Raw genomic sequence first — 13,528 nt, 5'->3', positions numbered from 1 at the left:
TGTCACTAGCAGCTATCAACTTCAATCAACTTGGGACATTTTTCCTGCCAATTAATGGTTCAAATCTCGGTCCGTTCCTGCTTAACCAGCCAAGATCAGAACCGTGTATGGCCAGCCTAAGGCGGGGTTATAACCCCTGTAAGGTTTATTTTTACCATCTATGTCCCATTGGTGAGGTTGTCACCAGTATCAGCAGAACTAATGTCTCCATTGGAAATATCTTCACTATTTCTGTTTTGGGGAAAACCAAGAATTTAGGATTTTCATTTTACTTTCACTTTTGGTGATAATGGTAAACAGGTTTAATAAAGAGGGTGAAATCTCCCTAATGGGGGGCATAGACAACAACAGAAACTTGACAGGTATTCTTATCCCTTTACACTCTATAAAGAAAATGCCTTTAGTTATACTTTAACCTATTTATATGCTTCAGTTTTTGAAGCTGGAAGGGCTGCTAATATAAAAATCTAACTTGGCCGATACGCAATTGATCAGATTTTCTCAACCTTTACCCACCACAACATTTATCAAAGCTAATGACTTCATGTCTCATAGATAAGAATGTCAAGCATGTTACTGGTCCAATCCCCATTTTCACCCAGAGCACGTTATGCAATTGGTGGCCTTTTGTGGTGGCCAAAGACTCTAGGGACCACTAACCAGGAGCTGAAAATGAAGCATTTCTCTTACAACAGTTATTATAAATTTTATTACTGACCCTTGAAAATGGGGTTATAACCTCATATACAGTACACTTTAAATACAGGAAATGGTAACCACACTCAGTAGGCACACCATCAACAGCATTATCCTTCAAGAAAGCATTGTGTAGAATAAAGTGCAAACAAAACTGTTATAATTCACACTTAAAACAACCATATAAGGTTACAAAAAAATCAGATCCCAGCAATAGAAGAGGCATATAACCCACCTCTCCAACAACCCATGTCTCCTATCTGCACTCTATTCCAGTACTGCGGCCTTCAGTAGATTCTCCAACATTCAGGACTTTCTGGAGTGTCAGAAATCTGTGTCCTCTCCTGCATGCTGTGGCTCCATCCTCCGATTCTACATCACTACAGAACACAGCAGCGACATAGAGGTGGGAGCCAAAGCACAGAGGATTTTTTCTTTTAAAGCCTGACTGTATCACTTTGAAATGAAACAACGGTGCACACATCAGTATCACAAAGGGTAAGATTACTACATGTAGAAAAAATGACCATTGTTACCAGAAATGACCTGCTTTTTCCAGCTCCCAGCCTAGGTCACATGGTCTGTGACTACCAATCATTACTTCAGATAGTCTATTGTTTTTGACTAGTATGAGCAAAGAAAAGCTGGCCTTAAGGCTCCTTTCACACCTCACATGCACCACGGAGTGCACTTCTGTGTACCGCATTTAGGGCAGCCTATTAATTTCAATAAACTACCCTAGGCGAGATAAATACGCAAAAGATGTGCCTGACTCATATTTCAAATCATGCCGCAACAAAACGCATGGTCCTGCAAGATGTCTGGCGCTATTAAGAATTAATTTGAATAATGTGAATACTAGGGCGCTAACAAAAATCAAATAAGACAAAAATAGCTGCCAGCACAACAACTGACATCAAGTTGTTACAATATACATACAATACAAAGTGCAGCGCTAAGTAATAATAACAAATACATTGTCACCAATATATCAAAAGTGAAGTTTGTGTAAACATTCCTCTGGTAGTCCAAATAAAAAATACTGAAAGTCTATAAAGTGGGAAAAATAATATGAAAAAAGGTGTCATGAAGAATCCAAACAGTGAATTATGAGTCTTCCAAGGCAGAGGCAGTACATAACATCTAATGGAAACCAAGTGAAGAGCCCACAACCACAGGAAGGAGGTATAAATGTATGCTCACCGGACTCTGTGGACCCAGGTGCCGTATAGCAAGTGGGTCAAACACGCTTAGTATTAATCCAAAGCTCCTACGGTGTATGATGGTCTGGATACAGGTAATCTTGCATATGTTGATTGATCAATTGAGATAGATGACTCAAACCACCAGACACTTCATTTTCCATGTAAAAGATGGTGACACCAACATAGTGTAATACTGCTTAATAAATTACGTTATTAAAATGAAAAAAAAACTACTTACAAACATCCATTTTAGGCAAGCATAGTCATTAAGTGCAGTGGTAAATGATGGTGGTTGACAAATTGTATGGCCCTTGACGCGTTTCGTCTGAAAATACTTTTTCAAAAGGATATAGCCTTTTGACTACCTTCCAAAGGAATGTTTACACAAATTTCACTTTTGATATATTGGATTGGTGACAATGTATATGTTATTATTAATTACTTAGCGTGCACTTTGTATTGTATGTATTAGGAATTAATGCCACTGTTGTGCATCTGCAAAAGAGCAGCAAGTTTTTGTGCATTTTGGGGAAGTGCGCGATTTTGCACACATTCCCACAACGCACAAGTCTGAATGAAGCTTAAGTGTTGATAGTCAGTTAAAAACATGGGAATGTATCTAGTCTATTATATTCTTTTACTAGCAACAATCCACTGCTTACCAATAAAAGTATTCCCGACCACCAGGGGAGCAAGGGGATAGAGTGATTTTAGCTGGAGGAGCTCTGTAAGACAAGACGGAGTAATCCATTTACTCTTATCACCCTGCAGAACCAAGGTCTTCCTTCTCTGTTCTTCCGTCATTATCTGGGCAGAAAAAGTAATAAAGTTTTAACATTACACAGGAGGAATAAGATGTGCTGTTTTCATAAGAATAAAATTGTTCTGCATGCTAAGTTGTTGGTAGAAATGGGCAGGTGTGCTGATAAATCATAAATTAATCATTGGTTTACATGGCACAGTTTCAGCTATGATAAATTGTGAATAATGCAGACATGGCAGGAAAATCATTGTTTGCATATGTTGAAACAGGAAAAATGTAATGAAAATTTTTTTTTGAGATGAAATATATATACAGTATGATAGACAGACAGACAGTATACACTGTATATATTTACAGAGACAGGGAGAGGGGAAGGTTTAAACCACTGGTAGGCAACCTTTGAGAGGTGGAGATCTACCTGGACAACATTGAAGAGATCAAAGATCACCAGGATGCCGCGCCTCCTTTTTTTTCACTAGAAAGCCCCCAATAAAAAGAAAGAACAGCTGGTATGAAGAAAAGGTATAAAAATCTAATACAACTAATGTCACTATAAAAATATAAACTTAGCCTACTTTAAATGCTAGATTCATCAATGAACTTGGCATTTACTTTCATTCACAATTTTTTCATGTCTGGGGAATAATTGGTCACCACCACAAGACTGATACAGGAGTTCATCATGAAGGCAGAACATCTAGTACTGAAGGCTGACTTGCTCAACTTGTTTCAGACCTGGCTGGGCCCAATGCTAGCCTGGCTGTCTGCTCTGATTTCTAGCCATTGTAAGTGCAGCACTGCCCCCTTGCATGTTCTTCTGTGTCGCTTTAACCCTGTGAAAAGTTCAGCCCACCTGAAACTCCAAGTTCGGACATGTTGTGTATACCTTTATATGACACACTGACACAATGCAAATCTGTTTAAACTTAGATTTACTTTACTCAAAAAGGAAGGCTTAAAGGAGGTATTAAACAACTAAGCCCTAGGTAAACCGTAGGCCGGCCTACAGTACCTGTATCCTAATGAGAGATGAGGTATATAGATACCAGTAGCGTGTCCCCTTTAAAAGCAATAATATAGCAATGTTCAGAATGCAAGGCCTTGCTATTAACAAATAACAAATGATTCCAAAGTGTATCACAGTGTAAGTGCAATGCTAGATAGCTGGTTTAGATTAATGATGATCCACTAATAGATCCAAATGTACGTTTTCTGTATACAGTGTTCAAGAGATGCTGTAGCAATTGATAACTGGACTTTGAGCTAACTGAGCTTTCACCAATACTAATGACCCTCTAATAACTCATAAAATTCATCTCTCCATGCTGTGAGACACAGAGATGGCCGTGCTCTGCTTATTCAGTGAGTCCTACCGACTCCGACCCAATCAGCGATGCTGCAAGGATGTCCCCGACGTAATGCATGTTGTCCGTCCCACCTGGACAGAGTCTGCAGATGGCTCGGTGGCATGCAGTAGGCAGCAGTCCTCTCTCTCTCTGCGGTGGACCGATGCACACACGATGGAAGCAAAAGAGATTGGGTCTGGTCAGCTGATCCCTTTATAGCCTCTCCCACAATTCTCCCCTGGAGCGAATGGCCTTCTGGGAGGTGTAGTCCACAAACAGTTTAGCAGTGCAGTAATACCTTTCAGAAGACTACAGTTCCCACAATGCTCTCTTCCAGTCTCAAGAGTATGATGTATGAAGATCTGAGACCAACACTAGGGGAGCACAAAGACAGTCTGAGAGAGCAGAGAATAAGTCTGCAGTGTCAGATAACTGTAGTCCGCTCCAAGCTACATTAGTAGTATGTAGGACAGTGTCCAGTGGTCAGTAGAAAATAGGGCAGGGTACACAGGGTACAGAGATATGCAGTATGTAGGGCAGTGTACAGAGGTCAGTAGTATCTACGTCACTGTACAGAGGTCAGTAGAGATTAGTAGAAGGAAGAAGCAGTCTACAGAGGTCAGTAATATGTAGGGCAGTGTCCAGGGTTCAGTAGTAGGTAGGACAATGTACAGAGGTCAGTAGTATGTAGAGCAGAGTACAGAGTTCAGTAGTATGTAGAGCAGAGTACAGAGCAAAGGACAGGGGGTCAGCAGGGCAGTGTGCAGAGAGGTCAGGAGGGCACAGTACAGGGGGCTCAAAAATGCCTGGTACAGGGGGGTCAGTATAGAACAGTACCCTGTCAGGAGGGCAGGGTACAGGGGGGTCAGGAGGGCATATTTCAGGGAGGGGTCAACAGGACACACTACAGGGGGCATCAGGGGGGCACACCACAGGGGAGCAGAGAATCAGGAGGGCACATTACGGGGGGCATAAAGAGGACACACTACAGGAGGGGCCTCACAAAGGCACAGAAGTGGTTTCCTGATGCACAAGTAAGCTGCTGTGGCAAATCTACTTGTTGTGGTGAGTGGATCCCTGCCGGCCCTCCTCTCTTGTCCACCCCACATGATGTCACCCACAATTGCCTTGGATTGTCTGAAGAGGAGGGTCTTTGGGGGGGTCAGCGCAGTACACAGTACAAGCTCAGGAGTACTTGGGCAAAGAGCTTGAACCTGCCCAAGCAATCCTGCCTGAAAAATAATAAAACAATATACACTAGCTCCAAAAATAATACTACGAATAAAAATATTAATAATTAGTAAACCCCTGAATAAATTATACTGTAAGTGAAGCAGCTCTGACAAACCAACAAAGGGTTGCAAATGAAACAAAACAAATACAAACAATGCTCACACCAAACTATATGTGTTAAAAGTCCATAGGAAGTCCATATAAAACATCCAAATTAAATATAGTGCTCCATATTACGAAAGCGCACCAAAACTCTTGCATTTAGAAAGTGTGCCAAACCCACAAGATATACTAGAAGTCTATGGCTAAGCGCAGCAAGCCCGCAGTAAAGCTTCTGGTACACTGCACTGCACTTGCAGTGTGGGTAAACCACAGCACATCAATGTAAAAGCAGCCCTATACTATTATGCCCAATGTATTGCTTAACACTCACCTGAAGATCTCTTCTTTCCTGCTGCTGGCACCACTCTGAAGACCGCTAGCTGGGATAAGAGGTGGAATGCAGTTGGTATCACTCCGCATGGGACAGGAGCAAGCACTACAGAGGAGGCATTGGCTAATGGGGCTCTTGCGTCCTACCACTGCTCCAACTTTACAAGTAGTCCCTCTGCATTGCACTCTGTTTGATGCTCTGAAATGGCGGGCCAGCAAGTCCAGACTGCAATCTACAGGTTGCTGACTAGGGATAGGCTCAGGCGCGTTCGGATCGTAGTCCCAACCCACCAGAGAAATGCCGCCAGGAAGCCCGTAACTGCACATTGCCAATCATAGGCAGTGAGGCATTTCCTGGCCTGCAGCTGCACATACACATGCCCTGACTAGGCTGCCTATGATTGGCAGTGTGCAGTGACGGCTTTCTGGCGGGATTGCTCAGGTGGGTTAGGACAACGATCCGAACACGCCTGAGCCCATCCCTATTCCTGACCCTCGATATAGAGGGTAGAGTATCCAGGTTCCCACACATGCATCCATATAGCATTGCATAGAGTATAGTAGAGTACAGTGGCAGCAACAGTCCTGGGCAGCACAGTATCAGATAGCTCCAGCAAACTCTGGTCACACATCATTGTTCCTCACTCACTGCAACATTGTGGTGCTCCCTCTGAATGCAGACTCCCTCCCCTTGCTTTGTTGCATCAGCCAATCATCTTCACAATTGAATCAGACCCAGCCCTCTGCACTGGAGATACTCCACAGATAAGCATTGCGAAGCGGTCTCCTTAAAGATGGCTGCTGCACTACTACATTAATGAACATTCAGTTTAACCCTGTCCACACTGCAGAAGGATAATGCAGCAGCAACAAAGGAATAAGTTCCACAGCAATTATCAGCTACAGTCCAGGTTACATATGTTTAATTATGTAGTACTGTGCTGGAGTTTTTCCCAGCAGTGTCAGATATTCACAACCACAAGCAATGCAGTTCGGGAATCAATCAAAGGTTTTCCTTACAAATATTCTGACGAGGAACATGCTTAAAGAAGGAGAGAGTATTCTATTGAGTAAATCAGTCTGCTAATCCATTGTCAAATCACAGCATGCGGGGGTAGGTGGCCAGGCTTTATTGTTCAACCCTAAGAAAACAGGTCACCAGGGTCTCTTGAGTGGATACACAGAAAAACAAATCCTTAGGCAGGTACAATTGCTCCTATAAATGTACTTCAACTATGGATTGAGATATTTGCCTGAAGATCAGCTAAGTCCTGTACCCTTGCATGAAAGGCAGAGGTTATCAATTACCCCCTGTGTATGTCACCTACCCTCTGGCATGATTACATAATTGTGTGTAAATATATACAAAATGTTACATGATGTTTTAAAGGGTCATTAAGAGCCGGTCCACACTAGCGCGACTTGTCAGGCGACTGGTCAGCCTGACAAGTCGCGCTCCCTCACGGTCCATTGACCACTACAGGACCCGTTCTAATAGGAGCGACACCAGTCGTTCCGACTTAGAAAAATGGTCCTGTACTACTTCGGGGCGACCTCGGAGCGACTTGCATAGACTTCCATTATGTGAAGTCCCTGCAAGTCGCTCCGAAGTCGTGGTGCATGGCAATGCACAAGTCGCCCCCGAAGTAGTAAGGAGTCGTGTCGCCTTAGTGTGAACCGACTCTTAATCTTTAGCAACATGTTATATGTTACATCTGTATTTAGGTTGTAAAATGTAACATGTTACTAAAAAGCACCTGCCCACACTCCCCAATTTCCCCCCCTGACAGCGGGTGGGGGACACTCTCCCTGCACCTGCTGCCACAATTTAAAAACAGTGCAGTTGTACGGGGCTCTGCCCAATCTGCCACATCACAGAGTTCTGTGAATGAATGAACAATAAGATATTTTCAATAGTCCTATTGCACATATTCCTGAAATAGGCTCGGAAGTAATGGGTGCTGCAGCAACTGCCAGCTGGAGACATCACAGAGCAATGCTCATATTTGCCAGCACACCATGGATCGTCTAGTGTCATCCAAAGGTTTTATTGAATAATGATCATATCACAAAGCGCAAAGTGCCACGTTTTGGAACCTAATAAAGGGTCCTGCGTGGCTCCAAAATGTTGCACTTTGCCCTTCATGTTGTGATCATTCTTCAAAAAACCTTTCTGGGGAAACTAGAAGATAATCCATGGTGTACTGGCAAATATGTGCATTGCTGAATGAACTACAAATCCAATCTTCCACCATGGGAGATGACTTATAGTTCTCAATGAACTGTGAGAGTACTGATGAGCGCTCTCGTAGTTCTTTCATGCTTCCTACAGTATTCAAACAGAAAGCCCATACAGCTGTAGCAAGTGTTTGCAGGAGCCTGATATTGCACCCACTGTCTGCTGATCGTGTGTGCAATGCTGTGCAGGCTCCTAAAAAAACTATAAAAGGAAAAATATTTTACCTGTAAATATGTGCATTCATTTTGTCTTTTTAAATGTGAATGTAGCCTTTAAATATGTGAACTTTTTACAGGTATCTAGTTAAACTTACTTTATTTACAATATCTGTAAAATGAAGCTTTTATAACAATGAGAAGCACTCCCAGGAACTTTCGTCTTTTTCACTTCCAATAGCTTCCCCATAAACTGCAGCATGTTTGTATTGACGATTGTGTACATTCCTGACTGAGGATTCAAAAATAATCACCATTTCTGAAGGATAAGGGTTTATATATGCAGCTTAAGGGAAAATGTACATGCATAGACAAGGAGGTCATGTTCACACAGCTGCTGAAACTGTCAGTTTCCACCAGGAATGTCATGAAGCTATTAAACAAGGAATTCATTTTACTACATAAACAAACCAAGAACAATAGTAGTCTAAGGAAACTATGCATCAACCTCAGACATATGGTACAACGACTGCATCACGGTATGTTGTCAATATTCTTTTACAGATTACAAAAAAAAAAAAAGTAAAAAAGCAAAAGCAAGAAAGTTGGTTAATTATGTCTCTGAGTATATTGGCAAAATCTACAAGTGGTATGATTACTCCATACAAGTCATGAAACAAAACAACAAAGAGTAAAAGGAAGAGTTAGAATGATGGGTGGGGCAATTTACAGAACAAGCTCAATAGCATCTATTCATCTATTGTAGTTGATGATACATCTAAAATAGCCAGGATTATTTGTGCCATAGTTTTTTACTGAAAGGAAATACATATAGTATTGTAAGCAAGGAACACTCCTCATAGTGTAAGCATGGATATATTTTGACCTTGGACAAATTGTCTAAGGTGTCTAAGCTAGACTTTTTCAACCAGAGTTCCAGAGCTCCAAAGAAACATGGGGTTCCTCCAGAGTTTGCTAGGGGTTTTCTGAGCAATGGCAAAATTATTTTTTTACTAATGGTTTCTGCATAATTTCAGGATCACCATCAGTGCAGGGCAGAGCCAGGGATCTTTGTCTCTCATATAGGTAACCACTAACCCCAATGATCTATTTAGCTATCTATAGCTTTGTTCCCAATGATTCCCAATGTACTTTCCAACTACCCTCAATGTATTTAATTATTTTTTCACATTTTGTTTCACTGATTTCCAATGTAACTGGGCATTCTTGCCAAATACTTTCAATGTAATGAAGCATTTTCTCACATTTTTCTTACAGATCACTAATGTAACGGCAATGAGGAGGGAGAGTCCCGGACAGCCGAGTCTCTCGTGCAACTTTGCTGGATTGAGATGGGCTCAGGTATCTATTAGGGGGGCTGGAGGGGGCTGCTGCACACTGAAGATTTTTATCCCCATGCATATAATATATTAAGTTAAAAAACCTTCTGCCTTTAGAACCAATTTAATATAGGTGACATTCTTTCCACTGACCACCAGCGTAAGAAGGTCCTTCTCTATCAGACCATATATATAATATATATATATATGAGATCGCCCTTCTCCAATGACTACCAATTTATGGGGGAGTCATAATTATTATTGTTTGTTTAATTATATTTCATAAATATTAATAAAATAATTTTGAAATTGAGAGTGGGGGGTTAAAAAAGAATTTACTCTGATTGTCAAATATGACAGGTATGACACATTCTTTATACTTTTATTATTATAACTATGGTACATCTTACAGCACGCTAATGTTCCACAATAGATTTTTCCTGTTCCCGTGATCTAAAAAAATTATGAGTTCCTCTGGGGAGAACAGTTGAGAAAGACTGGTCTAAGCTAACAATAAAGTTGAAGATGAGACATCCTGTGTTGTCTGCATGTATCTGTAAAATTTATTAAAGCTCCTTGTAGCTCCTACAAAATGGCATATTATTTTAAGCTAAGCCTAACACTATCTTTCACAACACAATTTAAATATAACTTTATCGGTGGCAATGGATCAATTTAAAAAGAAACCTGTGGTGAGACTAATATAAGTGTTACCATTGATGACCTTCTTTCTCAAAATATAAATATATATATATATATATATATTGGCTCGTTACACATTTCTTTTGAAATGGTTTCTATGTCCCTATGGAGCCCAGACAGTGCGCAGGGCTTTAACTTCTGCCTAGGTCCAGTGTTAAATCCCACCTCTTCTATCTCATCTCTGTACTATAGCTTCTTTGAATGAAAAGTGCTCTATGAATAAAGGAATTGGTCCTTTCATTTATCTGCCTGTCCTCCATTCATAAATTGATTTTCATTCATAGAAGGTATAGTACATCTTCTTTGAATTGGGGGGGGGGGGTGGAAAGGATGGGTATAAGTGGCATGCTTGGTGAGTGCATATGACAGGTTCCTCAGATCTAGCAATCCCTGCTGCACCAAAATTTTACATGGTAGGGATGGGGGGTGAGGGGGTAGGAGGAGGAAGATTTCAACTAAAACAGGAGCCAGCAGCACAAAGGACACATTACATTAAAAGTATTGTCCCTTGTGCGGATTCTCTTTTTTTTTATAATAAACTTACACTTCAAACATAAGGCACTAAAACAACGAATTTCCCACTGCTGATTGTCTACGATATCAGCATGCATGTATAAAGTCAAAAACAAAGCAAAAAAAAAATATATATATATATTATAACTTAAAAGTTAGAAAATAGCTTAAAAGTTGTTAAAAAAGTTGTGATTCATTTTTGTAAGTAACAGAACAAGTTTAAAGATTGAGCTACTAGAGGAGTATAGTTGCATTACCTGTTTATAGTGACCTAGATTTCTTGTGAGATAACTACACTTATTCAACAATTAGAATATTCATTGTTGTCCCTAGTTTAAAAAAAATGGAATATACATTGATAAATATCAAATATATTTCTATGTGATCCAAGATTTGTCTACCAGACACCTGCAGCCATACCATTAAAATAATGATTGTTTCAGGAGGAAAATTTGGAAAACAGTGCATAAATAATACATTGTTGACAAATGTTAAAAGGTAAAAAAAAAAAAAAAACTGTTGAGTAATGAAAAATCATGGTTAAAAAAATGTTAAAGCCCAACTTCAATGCATTTGAAATTAGGTCATATGATCCTGTAGATGTGGCCACCAATTAAGAACTGCATTCCCCCTTATTCTGTAACAAGGTTCATTTTCAATACCTTTGGCTTGGCAGCCTTAAGGTTTATTCAATTTTTTTGTGCCAGAAACCTGGAAAAGAAAAATAGATTGGGAGTGCGTTTTACTCAGCTGGCTGTATTAGCATGCTGGTAAGACCAATGACATTAGTGCCATGATGACAGCACAACCTGTAGTGCTGAGGGCTATAGAGGACTAGTTTTTGGCATCTGGGCGTCCTATGATAAACCCAAATGGACAAAAACTTGGGGTAGAACTCAAATATATTGTCAACATATGTGATGATAGGGCTTATTGAAGATGAGTGGGAAAAACTGACGGAAAAAAAGAGAAGGGGATGGGACAACACAAAATAAAGTAAACAAGCAGCAAAGTAATGAATGAAGCTGCAAAAGCCTAGAGAAACAGCTATTGGCAGCTAGATATGGCATGTCAAAGGTCATGTGGTCATGAAGGGTTTGACTCAACTGAGTACACAAGATCTTTTGTATGAATATGAAATCTGAGTGCTCAGTTGTTTGCATGCAATGGTAGCACACAATTAGAATTCAATCATACAAGATAAAGAATTGAAAGTTATACAATAAGGAAGGTTTGTAGCATGGAAAAACGGTTATAAATTGGTGAAATTCCAGACAAATCCTTGTTTTGTTTTTTTTTGTTTTTTTGGAGTGGGAAAAACTGGAATCATTGTCAGATTTTTTTTTTTTTTTTGCCTGTTGGAGAGACTGGTAATGTCACCATCACAGAAAAGTTAAAGAAATCTAATAGGGAAACATCAGCCATAAAAAAATCTTTATTAGAGTAGATGGAGGGATGAATATCCATCACATTTTCTTTTTACAAGTGTTTTATTAAAGTAGAACTATAGACAGGCAAAACCTTTTTTATTTTCATTTTAGATAAGAGTAAATGGGGGTTATAACCCCTGTAAGGTTTATTTTTGCTAAATGTGTCCTATTGTGGAAATTTACATTAACTTCCTGTCCCATATCCAAAACAGAAATCTCTTGGGGATCCCCAGGTCACCAGAACTAGTGTCCCTTTTGGAAGATTTCCCCTCTATTACTTTTCTGAGAAAAACCCAAAATTTGGGTTTTTCTTTTATTTTCACTTTCAATGGTAATAATAAACAGAACAAATGGGGAGGGTGAATCTCCCTAACTGGGCATAGACAGCAATAAAGACTTACAGTTGTTCTAATCCCACTCCACTTTATCCAAAAAAAAAAAAAAAACATTTGCCTTTAGGTATAATTTAAGTTTGTGATACATAACTGTTACTGACAGTTGGGTTACACAGTTCATTATATAACCATATAAGCAGTAGAAACATATACAACAATTATAGTTGTATATGTTTCTACTCATTATAGTTATTGCTTTCAGTGTGCTTGTTGGAGATCTCCATTCTCTTCCATTGCCAGTACCAATATTTTTCCTGGGACGGGAAGTAAAGGAAGACTGCCCCAACATGGTAAAAGACAGCAATAAATACTTTAAAGCGGAGTTCCACCCTAAAATTATACTTACCTCCATCTTCTCACTCGGGGTCACCTGAAAAACAAATGGATAATCGCAATTTTTTTTTTTTTTTTTACTTACCTGGTTTAGAAGAAAATATACTTACCTTACTTCCTCTTCCTCCCCTCAGCGGCCGCGGCGATTCGTCACTTCCTGGCTTTGTAATGATTCCTGGGAGCTGAACGTCATCGCTCCCAGGAATCAATGCGCCTGCACCGGCCCCGACGTCAGTTCCGGTGCAGGCGCCGTCATACCTTGCTAAACAGCTTCTGGGCAGGCCCAGAAGCTGTGCAGGGATGACGCTGCCGCACCGGAAGTGACGGCGGGGCTGGTGCAGTGCATCGTGGGACCGAAGAAGACAGAAGAGGACACAGAAGAGGATCGCGCTGGCTTCAAGCTGCCCACACCTGAGATGGCAGCGCTGGACAATATATTTTCAAGTTAAGTATTTCTTCTTGCAGGTAAGTGCGACCCGGGACAGATCAGAGGCTAGCCATTGTGGAATGCACTAGCCCTGACTGTCCCGGGGGTATTTTTATTAAAAAATATGTCCCAGGGTGGAACTCCGCTTTAATATCTTATAGAGGTTCTAACCGTTTCTTACTCTTTACGGAGCTAAAAAGTTAAATTTTACGAGAAAAATAAGAATACATTTTAAGAGAAAGAGTCCTTTCTAGAAGAGAAGAATTCTATCATCCAACATTTCTTTCTCTGCAAATCAAAAGTATGAGTTAAAAATTGC

General features: G+C 40.3%; 1 protein-coding gene across 1 annotated transcript in view; it reads right to left on the bottom strand.

Moving 5' to 3' along the window:
• Window positions 1-2,705, bottom strand: part of LOC309557971 (aldehyde oxidase 1-like) — a gene marked incomplete at its 5' end in the record, with an annotated part of 174,120 nt that extends 171,415 nt beyond the window's left edge. The window contains one exon of the mRNA XM_082260860.1: window positions 2,564-2,705. Within this exon, the coding sequence (XP_082116986.1) occupies window positions 2,564-2,705 (142 nt within the window). The remainder of the gene's footprint in view (window positions 1-2,563) is intronic.
• Between the last annotated feature and the right edge of the window lie 10,823 nt (window positions 2,706-13,528).

The sequence above is a fragment of the Pelophylax lessonae genome, assembly GCF_965119305.1.
Source record: "Pelophylax lessonae genome assembly, chromosome: 6".
In the NCBI taxonomy this organism is placed as follows: domain Eukaryota; kingdom Metazoa; phylum Chordata; class Amphibia; order Anura; family Ranidae; genus Pelophylax; species Pelophylax lessonae.
The sequence above is the reverse complement of the archived record's forward strand: the minus strand, read 5'-3'. Positions and strand labels throughout refer to the sequence as shown.